This window comes from Amaranthus tricolor, chromosome 14 (genome assembly GCF_026212465.1).
Source record: "Amaranthus tricolor cultivar Red isolate AtriRed21 chromosome 14, ASM2621246v1, whole genome shotgun sequence".
NCBI lineage: Eukaryota > Viridiplantae > Streptophyta > Magnoliopsida > Caryophyllales > Amaranthaceae > Amaranthus > Amaranthus tricolor.
The window spans coordinates 9995286-10020847 of NC_080060.1; the positions used below are offsets into that span (position 1 = coordinate 9995286).

The following is a 25562-nucleotide window of genomic DNA, read 5'->3' on the forward strand; positions in this document are numbered from 1 at the left end:
CAATTAGAGTTATGGAACAAAAGTATAGACAACGATATAGTACGGCAATAACGAGTCTACTCGTCTGTCTAAACACCTCTATTTACTCAAAATTTCTCTTTCAAATTACTAATCTCTCGAAGTATATCCAAAGGTAGTGGATCTTTTCTCTATTCATCGCATAGTGACACGGCCAAGGGCGTTATCTGCCACCCGGCGCCCATGGCAAAGTATGAGCTCATGCCCCCTCCAACTGACCCTTTCGGGTCCTACCTTTGGGAAAAACTAACACACTGGGGTACTAAACCAGTAAAGAAGCCACCATATTGGGGTTTGCAAGGCCCGCATGGTAACACCTCGGTCAAGGGGCGATATCGGCCACCCGGTGCCCAATGACCCAAGCATGCTCATACCCCCCTTACGGTGGTCCCGTCGGATCTCACCTAGGGGACTACTAAATCAACCGGACATAATCCAGTTGAGTCACGCCAACTAATCATAAATCAAGGCTCTATAAGTAGGAAATCACTTTTATACCACACACAACCATGGTGCATTCTCTACTATTTAGAAATTTGTTATCATAGTCTCCTAATGCTTTCATTCTACTTGCCTATATCACTATTATGACTATTTACTAGCATGGTTTACTTTCTGGCGTTCTATAATTCTAATGCGATGCATATAATCATGTAATATTGATAATACTTTGAAACGATGAATATAATAATTAATTACTGCGTGTACGTACCTGCAAGCGTCACTGCACGACCACAAGTTACAAAAATCACCTGACGAAGGTTCTACTTTCCTCTTATGAAGTGGTCACCTATATAAGTTATGAATAGAACTAATAAGTTTCCTTAACTACTTTGTCATACCAGCTAAAAGCCAAAGTAACCACTATCATCCATTCACGACAAGCTTTCAATTACTTCTAGCACAAACGCATCCCATTCAACACTAAACATAATCGTCAATTCAACAATAACACAAGTCTTTCCATCAACAAATAATAAAAGGATTATGTCAAGTGTTTCATTACACCAGCTAACTTTGAGTTATAACGATTCACATTATCTTAAAATAAAACGACGATTCACACTTAAGTCTCACAATGTTAGTGTAGTGCTAATATGACGACAAGAACAAATCTTAAGGTTATCGCATTGCAATATCATTTATTATATCCTCTAAGGTTAGAAAGAACTAAAATCAAGACATCATAACAAGTAACTTTAATAATTCTCAACAAGTTGACACTATGTTCATGGCCTTACTAATATCATTTAATTATAAGTTCGATAACCTAACGAGAGTACTTGTAATCAACATTAATAATTTCTTTTACTTCAACAAGCCCAACTAAGACTGCCATGCCTAACAAAACTCCCACATTCAACACAAATAAAGTTACTCATGTACTAAGACACCATCAAAATAGCACACAACCATTATTTTCATTCATACTTCAAACTCTAAGCCATAAATATGTCAAACTCATCAAACACACTCTTACCCACAAAAAGGTTCAATGAGAATAATACAAGGTTCAACATTTTTCATTCATATTTCAAAAACCCAATTCATAAGTACATTCAAATCATCAATCAAATTTTTGCCCAAAACAAGATTCAATGACAATTATACAAAAATCAACATCAAACTCATAAACTTGTTAAAATTGCAATTATAAACTAGTAAAAAAATCAAAACAATGGAAGAAGAGGTGGTTTACAATGGTGGGACTAGAAAAAGAGGTGAAACTATAGTTAATTGTTGTAGTGATGGTGTCGTAGATGGAGCTCGGTGACGGTGGGGAAGCCAACACAGCCGCTGCTGCTGTCAGGAGAAGCAAACGCATCAGCTGCTGCCCTTGGAGGGAGGAGTTGGGCCGGTTGCTGGTGGCTGTCGTGGGGAAGAGAAAACGTAGTCGGTTGCTGCTGCTAGGCGGCCTGCTGCTGTGGTTCTCGTGGGCTGCAGATGGACCGTGAGGGAGAAGGGAGTGAGAGAAAGAGAGAAAAGAAGAGAGGGAGTTAGGTTTTGAGCATTTAGGGTTTCATGGGTTTTTATCCTTGTTGTTGTTATTATTATTATTATTATTATTATTATTATTATTATTATTATGTTTATTTATTATTAGGTTTATTTATTTATTATTATCTCGATTCATTTTCTTACAAGACCCAACTAAGAGACTCACCTTCGTGGGCTCACTCATTTTAATAAAATAATCATTTTGATTCGAACTTCTTTATTAAGAAATTGTAACTATATTTTTAATGTATATATATATATATATATATATATATATATATATATATATATATATATATATATATATATATATATGTGTGTGTGTGTGTGTGTGTGTATATATATATATTTGGAACTAGATTGCTAATTTTAAAGATATTTGTAGTTTGTATATTGTTGGATGTATTTTGGATTTCAATAAATATTTTATTTATTATCATTATTATTATTATTATTATTATTATTATTAATAATTAAAGTCTATATTTTTATCGCTATTTCAATCTGAAGCAAAATTCGATCAAATGTACAAAAATAAACTTTGACCAGTTTTAAATCCGAACCAGAATTTCATTCCATAAATACGAATTGAGGCCTGAAGAATTTGGACATGTAGATTCAAGTTCGAATTTGAATGGTCCATTAAAAAACAAAATTGGATCGATGTTTACTTGGAATTGTTATCCTTAGTTATTACTAACTATACTAATACGAAAATCTCCTACATGAATCACTTTAATCTTGAGTTTTAATTTTATGGATTATAAAAAGTCAAAATAAATTTGAAGATTAAGAGGAATCAAACTGAAATTTTAAATAAGTTATCTTTAGTTTTTTTTTTTTTTTTTTAAATTTTTTTAATAAAATGTTTAAGATTTATAAATAACTATGTAATAGTTGGTTGATTCTCCAACAATTTACTCCCTCTATCCTATTAGAATTCAATCAAAAAGAAAGTGAGAGTCTTTTTAAGAAAAAAGTGAATAATTTTAATTAATTAATAGAGAGAATAAATTGTGTAGTTGAAATTAAAAAAGAGTTAAAATGTATTTTTGAGATTAAAAGAAAGTAGTAGACCATAAAAATAATGCAAATTAATTAGGACATACTAAAATGACAAATAATGCAAATTAATTGGGAAAGAAAGAGTATATTCATCCTGCCAAATTTTAAACAGCTACCCTTGTGAGAGACCGTTTCTCAAAATAAAAAATACACATTCTTATTTTCTCTTTAATTTGTATTTATTAGACTATTTAGCTCATATATATATATATATATATATATATATATATATATATATATATATATATATATATATATATATAATGCGTCTCTCGAAACTCTCTCACAACTCGGGATGGTCATGGGGCGGGTCTGGAGCGGGTCTGGCCAGATCCGGACTTGGACCCTTTTATTTTTTTGGATCCAGACCCGGATCCGCACCCTAAGGGTCCAAAATTTTCAGAACCAGACCCGGACCCTACGGATCTGACGGGTCTAGGGTCCTTAATGGGTCTTATACAAAGCCTCTTTGATTTGTCAAAATTGAACCTTTTTCGAGTCTTTTTGTATTTTTGCAAGCAACTTATTATCGTATTACAAACACTTGTTCGAGTCCATGAAATTCAAATACAAAATAATTACTAGAACGTAAAAACACTTGTCTAAATACATAATTAAAAATCAAATATAAAAGACTAAATGAGAAATATATATGCAAGATAAGATAATGTAGTGGTCTGGTTAACAGCCAAATCCATAGAAATATGATGAACGAAATAAGTAGAATATCAGCCAATAAACGTAGGCACTCACTGTAGTCACTGGTAGTGTTCCTGCATTTCCTTCAAGCATTTTTCATGAATTTCCTTTAAGTAGAATAAGCATTTCCTTCAAGAAATCAAAAATTTAAAAGTTTAGGGTCCGGGTCCGGTTCTTCATCTTAAGACCCGGACCCGTCAGATTTTTTTGGATCCAGACCCGAATCCGGATCCGATGGGTCTCAAAAATTAAAATCCAGACTCCTAAAAAAGGGGCGGGTCCGGAGCGGGTTCAACAGAGTCCTGGACCCATGACCATCCCTACTCACAACAATTGCAAATTTTGATTTACCTTATTTACATCCGTACATAGTTTTTACATTCGTGCCACGTGTTGGTCAAGTTTAATCACACAATGTGAGGACTGAGGATTCGAGAAAAAGAGCGACATAAAAGAAATGTGCGGCAAAAAAGACATGCAGGCATGTCTACAAAGGACAAACCACAGTCCACAAGACACAAGGGAAGCTAATAGTAAATTTATTATACAAAATTCACTAATACTTGACCAGCGGGAACCCCTCAGTTTTTACACCCTAATGAAAAAAAAACCGAGACCCAAAAACAATCATTCTGTCTCTAATTCAACTTTGTTTTGTCCAGAAATTCTCAGGACTTTTTTATTTTCAAACTTGCTATCCTTTGTTTTGCAATTGAATTGAATTGAATTTGCGTAAAATTGATAAAAAGAGATGAGTTTTCAAGATCTCGAAGCGGGTCGTCGGCCGCTGGCTTCGAGACGGGATTTGATTAATGCAAAACAACAAGAACCTTCGCAGGCCGTCGCTTCTGGAATCTTCCAGATTAACACTGCTGTTTCCTCTTTTAAACGCCTTGTTAATACTCTTGGAACTCCTAAAGACACCCCTCAGCTTCGTGATAAACTGTATGTCTTTTCTTCTTATTATATTCTATTGTTCTTCATCTCAATTTTGGTTGATTTTGTGGTATTTTTGCTAATTTATTTTATTGGTTGTGGTTAAGTGTTATTAATTGATTGAGGGATAGGGTCAATTTTTCTTGTTTTTGTGCTAATTTTGATGGGTTTTGTGTAATTTTGTTGGGTTTTGTTTTAAATTTTGATGAGTTTTGTGTTAATTTTGATGGTTATGTCTTAATAGAGTTATTTATGTGGTATGTTGGATTGGATTTGCTTGATGTAAGTAATGGACTGTAAATATGGGGAGGTTTTGAGGTTGTGACTTGAGTGCACCAATTAAGTTGTGGATTCAGTGTGTGCATTCAAAGGTGGTGTTAAAGTGAGAGTTAAGTGTATTTAAGTGTGTGTGTTGAATGTTGATGCATGATGTAATGACTTAAACATATGTTATAATGGTGATAATACAATGTATGTTAATGTACTTAATGGGGAGTTTAGACATTCAAGAATCTGGCCCTGAACAATGTGCTCGAACAAGGCATCCAAAGAAGCATTGTGCCTTGAAACGAGGCATAAGATCAGAAGCAGACAGAAGGTTGTTGAACAGAGTGCTCGAACAAGCACCTGTCAAACAGAAAACAGAAAGTTCAGCTGGGATCTGCTCAAACGAGCACAGTTATGGCTCAAACGAGCAGCATGGTCTGTCAGTGCATTGGATCCTGTTGCGAACGTTTGATGCTTGGGATAATTGTAGCTGTTATGACTTTTATTGTTCAAGTATTTATGTAATAAATTAAGTACATAGTCTATAAATAGAGAACTTATATGTTTATTGTATTCATCCACAAAAATAACCCCTAGGCCTAAACACATAGCTTCAATCTTCTCGTATTCTCAATTATAATACTTCATTGTAAGAATTCTTGGAACTCCATTGTTATAGTATAATCATATACTACACACCTCCGAGGGCGTAGCCTACATTGGGTGAATCTTGTAAATCTTTGTGTTTGCATTTTATTTCCTACAAACATTGTCAATTCATTCAAAGATTAATTTTTTCATCAAGACACTTCATACCTTTGATCTTTATAATATTAGAGTTTGTGTTTTATATATTAGACTCTAAAATAGCTCTCATTTAAGAGGTATTTTTATTTTTGCGTTTGGGTCAATGAAGTATTAGTAGGGAAGTATGAGTTAGCTTCTCTTCCTTGATTTTGTTAAGTGTAAATTTGTTTGCTTTACCTTTTGCATCTTGTGGTAATTTGTATGAGTTGAGCTCTCCTTGTGGTTTGATATATTTTTTTAATAAAAGGAAATTCCATGTGATAATCCTGATTTTACGACTTTTCCACATGGTAGACCAACATTTTTTTAATCTGCATGGTGACCCCAAGCTTTCAACTTTTTCACGTAGTAGATAAAAGGTTAAAGTCTTTATCAAATTAAGTACTCATTTCAAATAATATTTCGAACATATGTCCATAAAGGTGATCGTGACGTTTGTGTTTATGACAAAAAGTCGTCATGATGGTTAATAATAACGTAAATTTTACAAAAGCGTAAATTTTACAAAGGCCAAGACTACTCTAACTTGGAAAATCTCTAGAAACATATACAAGGAGTATTGGGATATTTTTGGGAAGGTTTCAATTGTCGTTGTCTTTTGGCAAAATAGGTAGTGTTTTGATTCAAAATTCTTTTTTGATGTAGCTGCAGTTTATATTGTTGATTCTTAGAAAGCATTTCAAAATATTTTGTGATATAAGAGTTTAAGGTCGACTATTTTGCCATTTAATGTACAGGATATATCCTTGTTATGGACTATTGTTTAATAGTTATTCCTTGATTGTATGCTCTGATGTTGTCTGTTTATCCTACTTGAACTAATATGTTCTTAACATTCTTGTTTCTTGTTAAAAGCCACAAGACAAGGTTACATATTGGGCAATTGGTAAAGGATACTTCCGCAAAGCTCAAGCTAGCTAGTGAGACAGATCATGAAAGTAATGTCAGTGTAAGTGGTTTTTCTCCAAACACTCTGGTTCTTTGAATGCATGTCCTTTCATGCATGCATTTTTTTTAATTAAATTCGATTTGTGGCTTATCTGGGAATCTTGTGTCAAAGAATTAAAGCTGTATGTAATCTGCATAATCATGTATAGCTGCTTTCCAAATGTTTATTTTCTTTTCCTTTTGATGTATCCAGGCAAGCAAGAAGATTGCTGATGCAAAACTTGCAAAAGATTTCCAAGCAGTTTTGAAGGAGTTCCAAAAGGCTCAGCGTCTTGCAGCGGAGCGGGAAACAGCATACACTCCATTTGTTCCCAAGGCTGTTCATCCTTCTAGGTACTTAATTTTGGAAATTTGCATCTTCATAATCTCACGAAATTATGGTGTTCATTTTAGTGATCAGACCATTGTTCTGACTGGCTTTCCTTTTTCCAAATTCTAAACATCATTGTAGTTAAGCAATTTACCTAAAATGAAATTTTGAAATATTAAATAAATATTCATTTTGGTGAAATTCTTTTTAAATTTCCTAGTGAAGAATTTAGCTGTAAAAGGACGCCTTCACAAGTGCCTATTATCTTCTTATAATCTTCTTTCTTCATGCTCTTTCCTTCCAGCTTATCCACTTATAATGATGTTGCTGTATTCTTGTAAAGAAACACATACAGTTCGATGACTCTTTTGAGTGCATGATAGCTTGTGTGTTTGTGTTTATATTTATGTGTATGTGGTTTAGTTAAATATATTTCATTCAAACCTGCATTTTTTATCTGATTTAGTTAGGATTTTAACCTTTAAATCTTATCTAATATATATCTTTTTAACGTGGGACTCTTACCCTAACACAGTCGCATTAGATTGGAAAATAGAATATTCCAGCAGTGTCTTATGTACACTAACTACTACTTCCCTTGGCCTTCTGTTCTGTTAGCTACACAGCCAGTGAGATTGACATCAGTTCAGATAAGACGCTGGAGCAGCGAGCTTTTCTTGTAGAAGCGAGAAGGTGAGGTTCTAGTTCTCATTGTTCATTCATTTTGTTTGTCTTTCCATTTGCAAAGCAAGCTACTCTGTGTATGTGTTGTTGCTTACCTGGTATGGTAAACTACCTCTTCTTTCTTTGTCCACTTTTGACTGGTCACGTAAATACTATGGTGCACTGGTATAGGTTAGGGCTATTGCTTATATATTGTTTTTCGAGCTTCATGTATTGTTGAAAGCAGATGACAAAGCCTACTTTTAGCTGCATGCCAGTGTTCTTGTTTTAGCATATTTGAATACAATCTTGAAATGAATTGTTTGTAAAAGTCAAAGGGGGTATATTTTTTTAGTGAGAAATTGTTCGATGTGGGATTTAAGGAGAGGGAATGATTGAAGTCTCCGCAAAATATTTTTCTACTTTGAATATTGTCAGCAGCTACTTGAATTTGCAACTCAAATTTTGACCCTGAATAGTGTTTTGATGATGGCACAATATAAAGCATGGAATCAATCATATCTATTGTATAGAGAAAGTATCAATCAATAATCGTGTGTTTGCTTGTGGATTTCACAGTTTTTAGAATTTAGCCTGCAGTAGAGTGGATCACGGGCAGCCTGGTTGGGTAATGGCAAAGGAATTTGGCGATAGATGTAATTTTGCTCTTACATGGTAAATTTTGGCTGAGCAGGACTAAACAAATGGGGTTTAAAAATGCTTTCTAATGGGGCACATTTTTGAGCCGAAATTCCCTTGCCAATGCCCGCTTATACCAGGCTTCACAAGTCTACTGTTTATCAGCCCTTCTGTGGATAACTGTGAACTGATACTGAATTTTAAACAAATGAGTATCTTGCCGAATGCAATGCCATCTTATTTCTATGATGTTGTGCAGACAAGAGGTGTTGCTGTTGGACAATGAGATATCTTTCAATGAAGCTATTATTGAAGAAAGAGAGCAGGGAATACAGGAAATTCAGCAGCAAATTGGTGAGGTAAATGAGATCTTCAAAGACCTTGCTGTGCTTGTCCATGGTCAAGGAGTAATGATTGGTAAGCTGTTTTCTAATAATCTGCCTAGTGTTGAACTGGGGTACAACTTGTTGGGAGTGCTAAAATGGTAATGGTTTTGCACAGATGATATTGGGTCAAATGTAGAAAATGCCCATGCGGCAACTATCCAGGCAAAAACCCATCTTGCAAAGGCATCAAAGACCCAACGATCAAATTCATCTCTGGTGAGTTCTGATATTTCTTGCACAAGTGTCGTGTCTACTGATTTTATCTGGGAGCAAATCAGATGGTACCAGATTTTCTGATGATAACAATCTCTCGAATGCAGACCTGCTTGCTCTTGGTGATATTTTCTATCATTCTCCTCATCGTTCTTATAATCGTTGCAGCTTGAGGAGAGGGTTTTGGAGTTTCCTCTATAGGTGAACTGAACGGGTTTTACACTTTCAAAGGCATAATGTTTCCGTTCTTCCTTCGTCAACTTTCGTATGTCTTGTAGGTTTGGCCAGTGACACTCAGGAAAAAAATGCACTCGGGTTTGCGTTACAAAAAAGTGAAGCTTTAGTGGTTTTGCGTCATGTTCAGGTGACTTAACATGTAAATGGATTGGGGGGAAGATGTTTTAGCTGTCCAACTTCATCTATTTGTTTAATAATCCTTTGTTCAATTCTTGATTCTTTGTTATTCATTCATTTTGTTCGTAAAAATTTGTTTGGTGTCTTTATTAGGAATTATGTTTTCGTCCTCCCTCATATTGTTTGTTTGAAACGTTTTTTGCGGCTGAAGTTTTGATAGTACCATCTGTATTATAGTGTTGCATCCCTGTGGTTGCACATGTACTGCTTTGAGCCAGTGAAACTTGCCTTGTCATTCTGGAGCCGAGTGCATTTTTTGATATTTGCCTTGTCATTCTATTAGCATCAGAATTGGTGCGGTGAAATGTTGATGTATTGCTTTGAGCCAGTAGAACTTGCCTTGTCATTTTGACTCCGAGGGTTTTGAAGAATATTTCAATGAATGATAACTTTAGCTACATGTGTTCAAAACAGATCCGATAACTCGATACTTACCTGACTTTAGAAATGAATCCGACTAAAACCCGCTTTAAAATGAATTTAAAAAAATGTAAAAATTAATATGGACAGATAACAAGACTCGATTTTGAACCAATTCGAAACACTTGATTCAAAATTAATCTATAAACACCTTTAATTTTAGTACACTTTTCCTGTTTTTACAAAGGTACAGGAAAGTAAAAAAAAAAAGGACTTTGGATTGAAGGGATTAATATTAAACTGAAGGCACTGTTGTATTATTACTTTAATTTATAAAATAAATAATAAAATAAAGTTACAACTTACAAGTTTGCAGAAGAAAAACAAATTACATATGACAATCAAGAACTATGTTTTTGTACACCACCGAGAACTCCAAGATACCGATCTTCAAACCCGAACAAAGTAAAAAAAATATTTTGTATTGAATTTGATATTAATTCTAGGCGAGATATTCTTTTCTAAAATATTTCCTCCCTACTGCGGTGCTTGGGAATAAACTAAAAATATGTTCTAAGATACAAAGAATTACACTAAATTCCTAGCATAAGGAATTTAAAATGATGCAAGAAAAACTTAAATGGAAGGAGATATGGGAAAATTACAATCGAAAATTGCAAGTTCTCTATGTAAAGTGCTAGAGAGGAAAAGAAATTCAGAATTTGCATGTAGTGCCTAACCACACAAGCCTTCTATATTTATAGAATAACTTACACCATTTCACGAAGCAACATGTTACTCCATGAAACACAAGATCGATTCATGAACCAATGTCGTCTTTCAATCAATCCATCCCAATATATCTGGTAAATATAACCATATTAACTATAGGTAGTTATATTATAACCAACAAAATCGAATAAAACGAAATTCGCAAAAATCAGCGCGAAAGTCGCGGGCCGCCACCTGAGCAATTTCCAAAACAGAAACTTTGTCTTCAAAATCTCGCGATCCGCAAAAATACTTTTGTACAAAATAATAATTTTGCAATATTGAGATATTTAAGTTAATTAATAAATAAATTAATTAATTTGATTTAATTTATTAATTCTCAAAATCATTATACGCTGTAAATGACAATAGCCAGTGATCTCTATGACATTTGTCATACATGTAAATTTGCTTTGGGTATCAAACATTAATAGTGTGAAGAGTGAAGTGTGAAGTGTGAAGTCTGTAAACCTGATATTAGCTTGTTCTCGATATTCGTTTTACATATCAACTTTTGTACAAAATAATAATTTTGCAATATTGAGATATTTAAGTTAATTAATAAATAAATTAATTAATTTGATTTAATTTATTAATTCTCAAAATCATTATACGCTGTAAATGACAATAGCCAGTGATCTCTATGACATTTGTCATACATGAAAATTTGCTTTGGGTATCAAACATTAATAGTGTGAAGAGTGAAGTGTGAAGTGTGAAGTCTGTAAACCTGATATTAGCTTGTGCTCAATATTCGTTTTACATATCAACTTCCCCAACTGATTCGCAACTCCATTAGGAGTATTTAATTTGATTTATAAAATTCATTTGATTGTATAAAAATTTAAAATATTTATGCTATTTTTGGATAAAAGTTTAGAAAAAAGAAGAGAAGGAAATGGGGAATGATAAGAAAGAGAAAAGAAATGAAAAAAAAATAATTCTTCTTTGTTTACAAGGGAAAGAACGAGAAAGAAAAGAATGAGAGAACAAATTTTTCTTTAAATATTATACCTTTAGAAAGATTGAGACGTAAATAAAAATTATTTATCTAAACCTTTTAAATTTCTCCCCTCTAAATATCTTTTCTTCATTTTAATATCCAAATAAGAAATTTTATATCCTCTATTTCCTCTTCCTTTCTTTTATTCTATTTTCTTTAATTCATCCAAACACAACCACATGAACAGTAATATTAAAGTGTTAATATTAATACTGCCAAACCAAAAAAAAGTTAAAAGTGGATACAAAAGAGTGATTTATTAAAAATTAAAAGAAATGTGTAAATAAGATAAATATTAAATTAAATGTATGGAAGGGAATTGAAGAAGAATTCTTGTGATCGCCAAAAATAAAATTATAGTAAATTTAATAGGACAAATCAAAATGAAAAATATAGCACAAGTCGTGTGTTAAATAGAGTAATATGTAGTTTGCTACCTGAATGAAAGTAAATCACTGTTAGAAATTATCGTTAATAAAAAGTAACTATCAAGCATTATTTGATATTCTCTTCTATTCACTATATGTGACATCCTTTTCATTTTTGCAATTTATTTAATGTATTTTTTAATTTAAAATATCTCTATTATACATAATAAAAATTATAAAAAGTTAATATTAATAAAATTTACATTGAGATGAATTAAATAAAACCTCACTTGACTGTGTTTTAACTTATTGATTAAGAATAAAATATATATTAAAACTAAATAACGTATAACATTAAAAAAGCAAATAAAACATATAGGTAAATAGGAGAGAGTATTAATATATACTCCTAACTGATTGAATTATTTATTAGACAAAATAAGTTATTCAAGGAAAAAGAGGGGTTCTATGAAATTAGAAAGGTATAAGTAACACTCTCAGTTCCCGCACAAGGCAGGGTTCGGGTGTGGGTTTTCTTTTTCCTAAAAGATGCGGACAAATCATATCCGTTCTCCCATGTTCTCCTAAGGAGGGAATAAAGAGAGATGTGCGCAGTCAAAAAACCCTCCAATTGATACCTGCATCTATTAGAAATTGAATCTTAAACCTTTTACTCCGCATGCAAATGTTCTATCCATTGAGCCACAAGTGCTTTCGGTAGAAGTATATCTAACCTAAGAAAGTGAGCATTTTAAGCACTGCACCAAATAATTGAGTGTTCCTTTACTCTCTATCCCACCTGACACTTAACAATAATAGGTGCACTTAGTCTGTAGTTTGTGTACACTACAACAAATAAATGAGTTCTAAAACCACTTTCTGCTGATCTTGAGGTATGTTTTTATTTTTTGAAATTATAAATACCTTTAGTTCCACTTTTTGTTAGTTTCTACTTCCTTATTCATGTATTAAACTCTTGTACTTTGATGCTCATCAGGAACTGTTGGGATGATTCATTCCATACCGACAAATTAAAAATAATGTGTATATTTTATAAGTTATTTGAGTCTTTCCTTTCATTGTCATGTGATTTTAGGATGATAATACCTAGGTTTATAAAGTGTGTGCATTTCGTATTCCCCAATTATATACTCACATTGACAATAAGTTTAAATGATTTATCGTGAACTAAGTTGTACTATCAAGAAAAGCTAAAACTTATATAAGTTTCAATGTTTGAGCTGCATCCAAACTTAGTGAACTAGCCTAGAGTATTTTCATGCTCGCTTTATCAATATACTCCTATCATGAACTGGACTGTACTTTTGAGAATTCTTAAACTTTTATAAGTCCGTTTGGTTAGTGGTACTAAAGGGTGGTAATGAGAATGATTTATAGTGCAAAATTTCAACAAAGGTTCCATGCCATTCCCATGATGATGAAATTTTGATCACAAAAAAGTTTTTTTGTTTATGAATAAATCTCCATTACCACCTAATACCGCTTCTCCGAATTAACAATAAAACCGAGCATAAGAGAGTCTTGTCCTCTTTGTTCATGATAATAAATATAGCTTCTTCCTTAATGATATAATACTGTGCTGATATGTGGAGTCTCTTTAACTCTTAAAATTTTAGGTTGAAAAAATGGTTCAAAGCATGGCGAAATGACAGTGCATCACCGAAACTTGTTCGAATGACAGTGCAGATTTGGATCAAAGCAATTCAATCCACTTTCGTGATCCTAAGTTCTACTCAAAGGTTTTTGTTTCCGACTTCCTTTTTTCTCTCTATTTTGTTATCAATACTTAGAATCATCTATTTTGTACAAAAAATTTACTAGTGTTGGCAATATTTCAAGATCACAATTTTACACATAAGCTTAAGTCAAGAAATTGTGTCATCGCGATCCAAGATATAGACTTTCCATTAATTTGAATTGATTTTCATTCTATTTATATCAAGTAAATATGCAAAACATTCAGGTCTTCAAAGAATGTCGCGTGCAAGATGAATCTGGAAGCTTCTATGAACTGTCCGTGGTTGGTGGCAAATGTCATATGAACAAGGTCTTGATTCTTGAATGCCTCTTTGTAGTGTAAATTTAAGATCAAACTTTTTGAATGGCCATTTGATTAATGGTACTAATTTGTGGTAATGGAAAAAATTAATAGTGTAAATTTTCATAATATGTATCATGTCATTACCATGGTAATAAAAGTTTGACCATAAAAAAATATTTTTTGTTCACAATCTTTCATTACCACCTAATACCACATGTTTAAGTGGTAGTGCATTGGAATAAATTTTGTGAAGAAAATGAGCTTGTTGAAAGAATAAGTATGGTCAATAAATTTTTCAAGAGATATTCTTACCAAAACTACACTAACATTCTATTACCATTTCCACCATTTAGTGCTAGTTACAAACGGGCCGTTAGAGTTCTCATTGTTTTTATTTATTGTTTCTTATTAAGTTAATTATTATGTCTTACTGACGGCTGACCTTGGGTTTGTTAAGATTTGCTGGAAATGGCAGAAAGTTGGTTCAGAGGAAGACAAAGGGTTCCAACAGTTTCTAGATACTGTCCAGTACAAAGCTAGAAGCATTCTCCTTTATGAGCGCGTCTTTGGCCCCCGTTAAGTTAGCCCTGGAGGGATAGGTATGCGTAAACCCAATTACTTGATTATTTCTTGATTTAGTTTGTTTTAGGATTTTATATAATAAATCCTCCTCGTAATTGTATATATATTACCTTCTCTAGTAATAAAATTACTGATTTTATGATTAAATTCTTCCACTCTCTATATGGTATCAGATTTCGATTCTCTTCCCGCGCTCCAATTGAATTTATCATCTTCATCTCTAATCCAATAAATCAGTCATCAAGAGCATGTTGAATCCAATAATCAATTACCATAGCAATTTCAAAGAGTGGCCTATTTTCAAGAGTAATCAGTTTCTGTTTCTGAAATCGAAGGCCATTTGGTTTTCAATTTTTCTGTAACACATTGATCTTGTTTCTGTTTCTGTAATCATCTTCCTGTTTTTGTTTTTGGGCAACTTGATTCCGTAATCCTGTTTCTGTAATCATCTTTCTGTTTCTGTAAACGTATCAATTTCTGTTTCTGTAATCAATTTCTGTTTCTCTAATTCCATGGTTGTCGCATCCTTTCCCCACATTCTTCCCAATCCTAATGACCCAAATCAACCATTTGTTACTCTTTCCATCTCCAATGTCTTCAAATTACATTCCAAGAATTACTTAGATTGGAAGCTTCAAATCAAAGCCATTCTCAATGGGCATGATCTCATGGGGTATATAGATGGTTCTTGCCCCCAACCGGCTGCCATGATTTCTAAAAACAATACCGAGAAATTGAATCTGGTATTCACTGCTTGGTTTCGTCAAGACCAATTGATCTTTGGTGCTCTTGTTGGCACTCTTTCACCAAATCTCATTTCTCTTATTTCTCATTCTAAAACATCCAAAGAATTATGGGATAAATTGGTAGAAACATTTAACAAAATTAGTCGGGAACACATTAAGCAAAAGAAAGATCAACTCAAAGCCATTTCCAAAGGTTCGTCCTCCATCACTGAGTATATGTACTCAATCAAATCCATTGCCGATGATTTAGCCTCCATGGGTAAGCCTCTTGATCATGAAGATCTTATTGATTGCGTTCTTGATGGGTTAGACTCTTCGTATGATTTATTTGTTGAGCAAATTAATAGCCGTGACTCCTCCATTAGTTTTGAAGAACTTCATGAAAAATTGATAAATAAAGAACTTGCATTAAAAAAACAAGAATCCTATCGTCCTGTTTCGGTACCCGCCACGGCCTTTACTATGCATTCACGGTCACATAATTTTTGCTCTCGTCCATCTCGTATGAATCCGGACAATCATTTTAGAAATTTTTCTCGACAGTTTGTCTCATCGGCTGGAAATGGACAACTTTCACAACCGGCTGTCCATGGGCAGTTTTCGGGTCCCTCATCTCGGTCCTCTCAACATTCGGGGTTGTCAAAACCATTCTTGGGTAAATGTCAATGGTGTGGAGAACGTGGTCATGTGTTGTCTTAATGTTCTCAATTCACCCAACAATTTCCCTCCGCTCATCCTCCTTCTACCATTCCAAAGTCCGATGGTCGCCGTTTTTCTACTCCATCTCAAGCTCATGCTACAAAGCTTGCTCCTAATGCATCTACTCAAGATCCTAATACGTGGCTTCTCAACAGTGGTGCATCTCATCATGTCACTAATGATCTTGCTAATCTTTCCTTACACACTCCTTACGATGGCACCGAAGAGCTAATTGTGGGCGATGGTAAGCCTATTAGCATTGTTCATACAGGTTTTACTAAACTTAATGTCGCCTCTAATTCTCTTATGCTACGCAATGTTTTACATGCTCCATCTATTTCTCGCAATATTATTTCTATTTCTCAGTTTTGTAAGGATAATAATGTTGTTGTTCAATTCTCATCTAATTCTTTTTGTGTGAAGGATATACTATCAGGGAAGATTCTACTTCGAGGCCCACTTAAACAAGGCATCTATGAAATTCTATCTACAGCACCAGTTGCATTTATCAATCATGTTACACCTACATATAATGTTTTGCATCATAGATTTGGACATCCTTCATTTTCTATTCTAAAACAAATGTGTTCTCGTATTGATATTTCTGTTTCTAAAGAACAAGTATGTACATGTATTTCGTTCAATGTGAATAAAATGCATAAATTGCCGTTTGCCATCTCTACTATTTCATCTACTGCACCTTTAGAATATATATATATACAGACTTGTGGACATCTCCTGTTGTCTCATTTGATGGGTATAAAATATTATTTGATATTTGTTGATCACTTTACTAAGTACATTTGGTTTTATCCCCTTCGACGCAAATCCGACACTAAGGATGTTTTTATTCGTTTTAGGGCTTTAGTTGAAAAATATTTTGGCATGTCTATACATCACTTATATTTAGATAATGGCACTGAGCATCTCGCTTTAAAAGACATTCTTGCTTTAGATGGTATTACTTGGCTCACTACCCTTCCTCACACACCGCAACATAATGGATGTTCCGAGAGACGTCATCGTCATATTGTTGAGACTGGTCTTTCTCTTCTACACCATGCTTCCATGCCTATTCTTTATTGGTTTCTCGCTTTTTCTACAGCTGTTTATCTCATCAATCGCATGCTTACTCCTATCTTGAAAAGCATATTTCCTTTCACCAAGTTATTCTTTACACAGCCTAATTACACTAAACTAAAGTCTTTTGGTTGTTTGTGTTTCCCTTGGCTTAGGCCATACACTAGTCACAAATTAGATCCAAAGTCGATTGCTTATGTTTTTGTTGGCTATTCTTCATCACAAAGTACGTACTATTGTTTAGATCCTAAATGAATAAAATATTTGTTTCACGACATGTCAAGTTTATTGAAAATATATTTCCCTTTAGTACTCAAGCACACACTTCTTCTCTTCCCCCTGCTGATATCTGGTGTCCTATGGATATCATGATTCTCCCATCTCCGCCTCCATCCTCTACTATTCCTACTCTGATTTCTGCGTCATCTTCCTCTTTCCCTATCTCTTCTTCTCCTACCTCTTCTAATTTGTCTCCCAATTCTACTTCATCATCTTTATCTTCTCCACCAAGACCATCACATCAAATGATCACTCGTCTAAAAGATAACATTCGCAAACCTATAAATAAATTGAATCTTATGGCTCAATTAACTTCTTTGAAGACTACACCCAAGACTGTGACTCAAGCCCTTAAAGACCCCAAGTGGAGTCATGCAATGGATTTTGAATTTAATGCTTTGTTTAAAAAATAATACTTGGGATTTAGTTCCACCATGTTATGCTGAGAATGTTATTAGTACCAAGTGGGTGTTCTGACTGAAACGTGATTCTAAGGGTTGTATTTTCCAACATAAGGCCCGTCTTGTTGCTCGCGGTTTTAATCAACGAGAAGGGATAGATTTTCATGAGACCTATAGTCCTGTTATAAAACCTGTGACCATTCATATTGTCTTAACTCTTGCTACTGTTAAAGGATGGAAGTTACGGCAACTAGATATCAATAATGCATTTCTTCAAGGTTGTTTGGATGATGATGTTTATGTTACTCAGCCTCCTGGATATATTGATGCTACTAACCCGCATTATGTGTGCAAATTAAAAAGGCGCTTTATGGGCTTAAACAGGCTCTCCGGGCATGGTTTAAACAATTGAGTTCTTTTCTTCTCTCTATGGGTTTCAAAAATTCCATTTGTGATTCTTCTCTTTTCATTTATCTACATAATAATTTATGCATTTATGTCTTGGTTTATGTTGATGACATAGTTGTTACGGCTAATGATGACACTGTTCTTGACAAGTTTATCACCAGGCTATCTGCTCGATTTTCATTAAAAGATCTTGGTCTTCTATCTTACTTCCTTGGCATTGTGGTTCAACACACTTCCTTAAGGACTTGTTCTCAATCAACGACAATACATTCTTGATCTTCTTGTTAAAATCAAAATGGTTTATGCTAAGCCTGCTGTTACACCACTTGTAGTTGATCCTCATCTGACTAAAGTCGGTTCTCTATATTCCAATCCACTTGAGTATCGTGCTCTTATTGGCAGTCTACAATATCTTGGCCTTACACGTCCCGATGTAGCCTTTGCTGTCAACAAATTAGCACAATATATGCAATCTCCTACCGATGATCATTGGAATGCTTTGAAACGACTTCTTCGCTATCTTGTTGACACTATTGATTATGGCTTGATTCTCCGTAATAATTCTCTTTCTCTTCATGCTTTTTCGAATGTGGATTGGGCTCGAGACAAAGATGATTATATCTCTACCTCAGCTTATATTGTGTACCTTGGCTCTAATCCTATATCATGGTCTTCTCGCAAACAACGCACTCGTGCACGCTCGTCTACGGAGGCCGAATACAGAGCGGTCGCTTCCACCACCGCTGAGCTTCTTTGGTTGAAGAATTTATTCATTGAAATCGGTCTACCAATCTCCTCCAAACCGGTTATTTATTGTGATAATTTGGGTGCTACATATGTTAGTGCTAACCCCGTCTTTCATTCTAAGATGAAACATTTGCGTCTAGACTATCATTTTGTTCGAGAAAATGTGCAAGCTAGTTCTCTACGAGTTTCCTTTATCTCCGCCCATGATCAAGTGGCTGACTTGTTAAATAAGCCACTTCCTCGGTTGTTATTTCAGAATTTTGTTAGCAAAATTGGTCTTCTTACTCACAAGCCCATTTTGAGGGGATGTAAACCCAATTACTTAATTATTTCTTGTTTTCTTGATTTGGTTTGTTTTAGGATTATATAACAAATCCTCCTTGTAATTGTATATATATTACCCTCTCTAGTATTAAAATTACAAATTTTATGATTAAATTCTTCCACTCTCTATAGTATGGCTTAATTACAAGATGATGCTTGTCGTATTGGCTTTTAGCGAGTATTTTCCGTCATGTTCTAACAACGTAACTTGCAATGTTGCATTCAATTTTGAGCAAAAACTACGAGAGAATTTGTGTCAAAACTTGACATGTAACCTGGGCAGAAGGTTCTAGATGTGGGTTATGGCATAGGCGGAGTCAATTTCTACATGGCAGAGAATTTCAACTGGAGGTGGTGGGAATCGATTTTTCCATTAATATGATCTCCATTGCTCTTAAGCGTGCAGTTGGGCTCAATTGTGCTGTCAGAGTTTGAGGTTGCTGCTTGTACTACCATATCATTTCCTGATGACAGTTTTGATGTAATTTACAACCGTGATACCATCCTCCATATTCAGGTGATTTAACTTGATGTTTACTAAATATTGCTCATGTGAACTTTAGTCTGTAATCTAGGGTTAATGAGAAATAACGTCTTGTTATTACAAGGGGAAGGTTGAGTATATGTACATCCCAACTGTTAGAATATTTAACATATCCTGGGGCCTCAACCATCAGCTTAAAATTTTGGTTGAGTTGATCTCTTGCCATGGTATCAGAAGCCAATGTGATAAGAGGTCACGAGTTCAAATCTTAACCACTCCTCATTTAAAGTGGAATATTCAGTGTATGTGCACATCCACACTTCTATCCCAATGGGCACTCGTGTGAGGGGGCGTATTAGAATATATAACATATCCCGAGGCTTCAACCATCAGCTTAAGTTTTTGGTTGAATTGGTTTCTTGACACCGACCACCCCCAAGTCTCGCCTATGGGGAAGCTACTTCACATTGGGGTAACTGGAAATGTCATGCGTGTGCTATACTTTCTTGTTGGAATGACTTTGCTATATTATTTTATTTTCTCAGGATATTTAGATCATTTTACAAATGGTTGAAACCCGGAGGCAAAATTCTAATTAGTGACTACTGCAGAAATGCTAGTACACGTCCCATGAATATAAAGCAAAGGGGATATGATCTTCATGATGTGCAGGTATATGGCCAGGCAAGTGTAAGACCTGTTCAATTCTTCTATTCTGTTTGATAATTCTAGAAGCTCTTTCCATTAAGCAGGCTGAAAACTCTACATTGTTTTTAAGATGCTAAGAGACCCTGGATTCGATGAAGTTATTGCCGAGGATAGGACTGATCAGGTTCGTTAGTCGCCCTTTTTATTTCCCTTCGTATACATTCTACATTTGCTACTTATGGTGTTATGTTATTTGTTTAGTTCCTTAAAGTTCTCGAAAGGGAGTTCGATGCAGTCGAGAAAGAATAAGAAAGATTCATCGCAGACTTCTATGAGGTTTGTATTCAGTTGCTAATTGTCAAGGAACCAACTCAACCAAAAGCTTAAGCAGATGGTTGAGGCTCCAGGATATCTTATATACTCTAACGCGTCCCCTCACACGAGATCCATTGGGCTAGAAGTGTGGATACGCATAGACGCTGAATATTCCACTTTCAAAATGAGGGGTGGTTGAGATTCAAACCGGTGACCTCTTGTCACGTTGGCTCTGATACCATGTCAAGGAACCAACCATGTCAAGGAACCAACTCAACTAAAAGCTTAAGCTAATCACTCCTACTCGTGTTTGGATTTAGTTTACGCTAATAATGGCCTTGATCAGGAAAAATACAATGACATCGTTAGTGGTTGGAAAGCAAAGATGGCAAGGAGTTCAACAGGCGAGCAGCGACGGGGCTTGTTCGTTGCTGAGACGATTGTGAAGCACTGATAGATCTTTATTGGTACCTTAAACTGTTGGTTTTGTTGTGGTTTCAACTATGATCATATTTATCACAATAATAGGTCTACTTGAATGAGATTCAAAGCAGTAGATCAGTTGATTCTATTGATTATCTTTACTTATGTAATGATAATAAAAAAAATCAAAACTGTTTTTGTTCAATGATTGCATATAATAGAGCTATAAGGTGATGTTCTTTTACCATTTTAGAGAATTGATGCTTGCATCTAGGCATGGCCACGGGGCGGGTTACCCGGAACCGAACCGGTCCCGAAACGCTTGGAACCGGATCCGGAACCGGAACCGTTTGCGACAGGTTCCGAACCGCGAAACCGTGAAACCGCCGGAAAAAAAGTTGCCGGAACCGTGAAACCGCCGGAAAAAAACGTCGTGAACCGGGTAAAAAACCCGCGGTTTGGAACCGGAACCGGTCCGGGAGAACTGGTCCAACGGTTCCATGGAACCGGTTCTGGAACCGGAACCGGAACCGGAATCGGTCCGGTTGAACCGGCTCAACGGTTCCGTGGAACCGCAACCGGGACCGGTCCGGTTGAACCGGCCCACCGGTTCCATGGAACCAGTTCGCCAAAATGTTACCGTTTATGACCGTTAACTAGCCGTTGGAGTTTCCTCTATATATACTTATCACTTTCAATCATTTTCATTCACAACTCATCTCTTCTCCTACTCTCTCTACTTACTCTCTCTACTTAATTCTTTAATTACGCAATTATTCTCTTAATTACATAATTAGTCTTTTAATTATTTCTTCATTTAGTTAGTTACATAATTTATTATTTATTTATTTCTTAATTTTATATTTCTATTATTACTTCAATATTATTAATCATGTCTTCATTTTTGAAAAAAGCCTCAAAAAAAGTTACTAAAGTGGCAAAATCATTGGGAGGTTCCAGTTCGTCCAAAAGAAAGGCCACTGCTACTCCGTCGGTATCAACAACACCTTCCATTAGTAATTATAATTATGAACATAATTATCCTGAAGGGTACGACCCAGAATTACATAATTATGCAGAAGAAGTGGAAAGAGAAATACAAATTGATGAAGAAGAACAACAAGAAGAGGAACCAACGACCCCTATTGGGATACATATATCTCGACAGTCATCAACAAGATCACATGAAGAACAACAACAACAAAGACAAGCTCGTGGTAAACGAGTCAATTTCCAAACTATCGGTTAGTTTTATAATTTTATTCTTCAAATTAATTAAATTTTAAATTATTTTTTATTTAATTATAGTTTTATAATTTTAAATTATTTATTTAGATGAAGATGAACCAGTAAGACAACCTTTTCCTGCAATGCCACCTCCTAGTGGTAGAGCTGTTTTACATGTGTGGTCGTATTTCACAAAAGAACCAACCGAGAATCCAGATATTTTCTTATGCACTTGTCAAATTTGTGAAAGTCAAGGAGTAAAGCCCTTAGTTGCATACAATTTCGCCAGAGGTAAATACTTTTTAAGTTTTTTATACATACATTATATATTCATATTTTATAAAAATTTATTTATTGTGTTTTGTGAATACGTGTTAGGTGGTGGTACAGGATCTTTTAACAAACATTTGGCAAAGAAGCATGGAATCACAAAAGAAACTCATGCAGCAAGCGGCAGCGGGACCACAAGTGGAAGTGGAAGCCGACAGACACAGTGGGACATTCCCAGCACAGGTATGCCTTTTAGATATAATCGTAATGATATGATTGATGAATTTTCTAGGTATGTAATTTGTGATGAATTGACTTTTAACCACGGTGAAAGTAGGGCATACGAGCGTTACGCTAGAAAAACTATGCAACCACAATATAGAGCAATCCCTAGGAGCACTCTTAAAAGACGCACAATTAAATTATATGAATCAATGCGCTATGAATTAGTTGAAATGTTTAAATTTTTTAATGGTAGGGTTAGCATAACAACTGATATTTGGTCTGCTCCCCCACATTTAGAATCTTATATGTGTGTAACAGCACATTGGATAGATCAAAATTGGATTATTCAAAAAAGAATAATTGCTTTTGAGACAATGCTAGAAAGACATACCGGTGAAAACATAAAATATAGATTAGTAGAGATATGTAGAGAATGGAACTTATTAGATAAGATATTTTGTTGTTCAACTGATAATGCAACCGCGAACATTAAATGTCTAGAACTTTTGTATAACGAACCTGCATTTAGTTTTATCCTTGGGGGTAGCTTATTACACATACGTTGTTGTGCGCATATAGTTAACTTATCTTGCCAAGCTGGCATAAAATAATTAAGCGATTTATTAGAACCAATTAGGGATATAGTGAAGTGGCTTAGGATTGGAAAGATAAAGAGACGATACAAACAATTATGTGACCAATATCAACTTAAAAAAGTGTATTGGTCATTGGATACTCCTACACGTTGGGGCTCAACCAACGATTTATTAAGAAAGGCGATTGCTTATCGTCCAGTTATAACACAACTATATAGTGAGTGTACAGATAGTTACATAGCTGATGACACTTGGGAATTAGCTATAGGTGTACATAACATATTAGAAGCGTATGACCACGCGACTAAGATTTTTTCATATGTTTATGAACCGAACGTTCACTTAGTAATAAGTGAGTGTGTTACTATTTTTTATCATCTCCTTAAATATACGCATGATGATACTAACCCATATTTGAAGCCGATTCTTGCAGATATGATGGAAAAATGGAAGGCATATTTTACCGAATTTCCTTATATTTATGGAATCGCAACCATTTTGGACCCATGTTTTAAAACTGAGGTCCTTACTAAAGTAATAGGATTTTACTACCAATCGTTAGATCGCCTGCCTACTGATGTACATAATTATGTAGGAACATGTAAAAAATATTTAGCAGAACTCTACGATTATTACGCTAGTGTGTATAACCCAAAACGCGATACGTCTAGGCGTGCTAGCGTTTTGGCACGTCCCTCTTACTATAACTTGGTAATAGATAATATAATGAGTCAAGATGATAGTTTTATAGGATCATCTTCTTCCTCGACCTCATATTTAGAACTAGATAGTTATCTTAAACACCACTTTGAAATAGACCAAGGTAGTTATAATATTTTAGAGTGGTGGAAAGAAAAATCTGTAAAATTTCCCATTTTATCGAGAATTGCAAAGGATATCCTTGCAATTCCCGCGTCAACAATTGCGTCGGAGTCTGCTTTTAGTGCAGGTAGAAGAGTTTTGGACGAAAAGAGATCTTGTCTTGCTCCACAGAGTATTCAAATATGTATTTGCAAGAAAGATTGGGATCAAGCAGAGATTCGAACACAAGGACTAAGGAATGATGATGATCAAGACGACGATGATGATCCATGGATGATGATGGATACATCTGCATCATCGTCAGGAGGAGAGTCAGCGGAAGCATCTAACCAACCACATGATGATGACGAAGACGAATAGGATCAATCCGACAACGATAAATCAACATTCAACAACTATAAATAAAAGGTATGACAAAGAACTACGTGGGCTTTGATTCCTTCGGGATACGTAGGCAGCTTAGTATTCCTTTGGGTACTACTAGGTTCAAGTCCATTTTCTCCCTTTTTTTATTAATCATCTTTATCGGACATTATCATTGATTCGTTTGTTATTAATTTATTTTTTTCATTCTTTTTAGTAAATATTTCAATAACGATGACAACTTGACATGCAATGAATTTCGCTAATAATCAAGTAATCATCAAAGGTACGTCCGCAATATTATAGTATTTTTTTATTATATAAATATTTAAAGAAAAAATAAAAATGGAACCGATGATCCGACCCGCCCGTCCCCTGAGTTGGAACCGCCGGAACCGCCTCATGAACCGCCAAGGAACCGTTTGGAACCGCCCGGAACCGGAACTGTTCGCGACAGGTTCCAAATGGAACCGGAACCAGGTGGAACCGGAACCGGATGGAACCGGAACGGAACCGGACCAACCCGGACCGTGGCCATGTCTACTTGCATCTAGCAACCTTTCCTCTCCCTAGAATCCATTAAAATCCTTGGTAGAAGTGTTTAAATCAGACCCGATGACCTGATATTTACCCAACCTTGTAATCGAATCCGCCTTAAAAATGCATTATACTTATGTTAAAATTATATGGACACAAAATCCGATTTTAAACCAAATTGAAATATTTGACCCAAAACCGACCCGATAATCATAATGAAAAACTCTGGTCCTTGGAGAGGTAGTATTTAAAGTTTCATGGGGGACAAGCAGGTATTATGCGGAGTGGATGAGTTTGGGGTTGTATAAGGCCACATATTCCACTATCAATCACGTACACATTACTCAATGCGGGTAAGATATCGCATACGGCATACTATCTAGTGTCACCAAATTCATACTTATACACGCATACACCTCAACTGAGCCAAATGCACTACGAATTTCTTAAATTTTTACT

General features: G+C 35.0%; 2 protein-coding genes and 1 pseudogene across 2 annotated transcripts; all 3 read left to right on the forward strand.

Annotated features, from left to right (window-relative positions):
* Window positions 1–4291: 4291 nt before the first annotated feature.
* Window positions 4292–9625, forward strand: LOC130799611 (syntaxin-22-like). The gene is made up of 7 exons (XM_057662762.1): window positions 4292–4725; window positions 6646–6739; window positions 6932–7071; window positions 7667–7741; window positions 8610–8767; window positions 8852–8952; window positions 9057–9625. The coding sequence occupies exons 1-7, from the start codon at window positions 4532–4534 to the stop codon at window positions 9120–9122; spliced, it is 828 nt and encodes a 275-aa protein (XP_057518745.1). The 5' UTR covers window positions 4292–4531; the 3' UTR covers window positions 9123–9625.
* A 928-nt stretch (window positions 9626–10553) lies between these two features.
* LOC130799272 (phosphomethylethanolamine N-methyltransferase-like) lies at window positions 10554–21094 on the forward strand (annotated as a pseudogene).
* A 583-nt stretch (window positions 21095–21677) lies between these two features.
* On the forward strand, window positions 21678–22918 carry LOC130799273 (uncharacterized). Its single transcript, XM_057662376.1, has 4 exons — window positions 21678–21714; window positions 22143–22307; window positions 22399–22574; window positions 22898–22918. Exons 1-4 carry the CDS (start codon window positions 21678–21680, stop codon window positions 22916–22918), a joined length of 399 nt encoding a protein of 132 aa, XP_057518359.1.
* Window positions 22919–25562: the final 2644 nt, after the last annotated feature.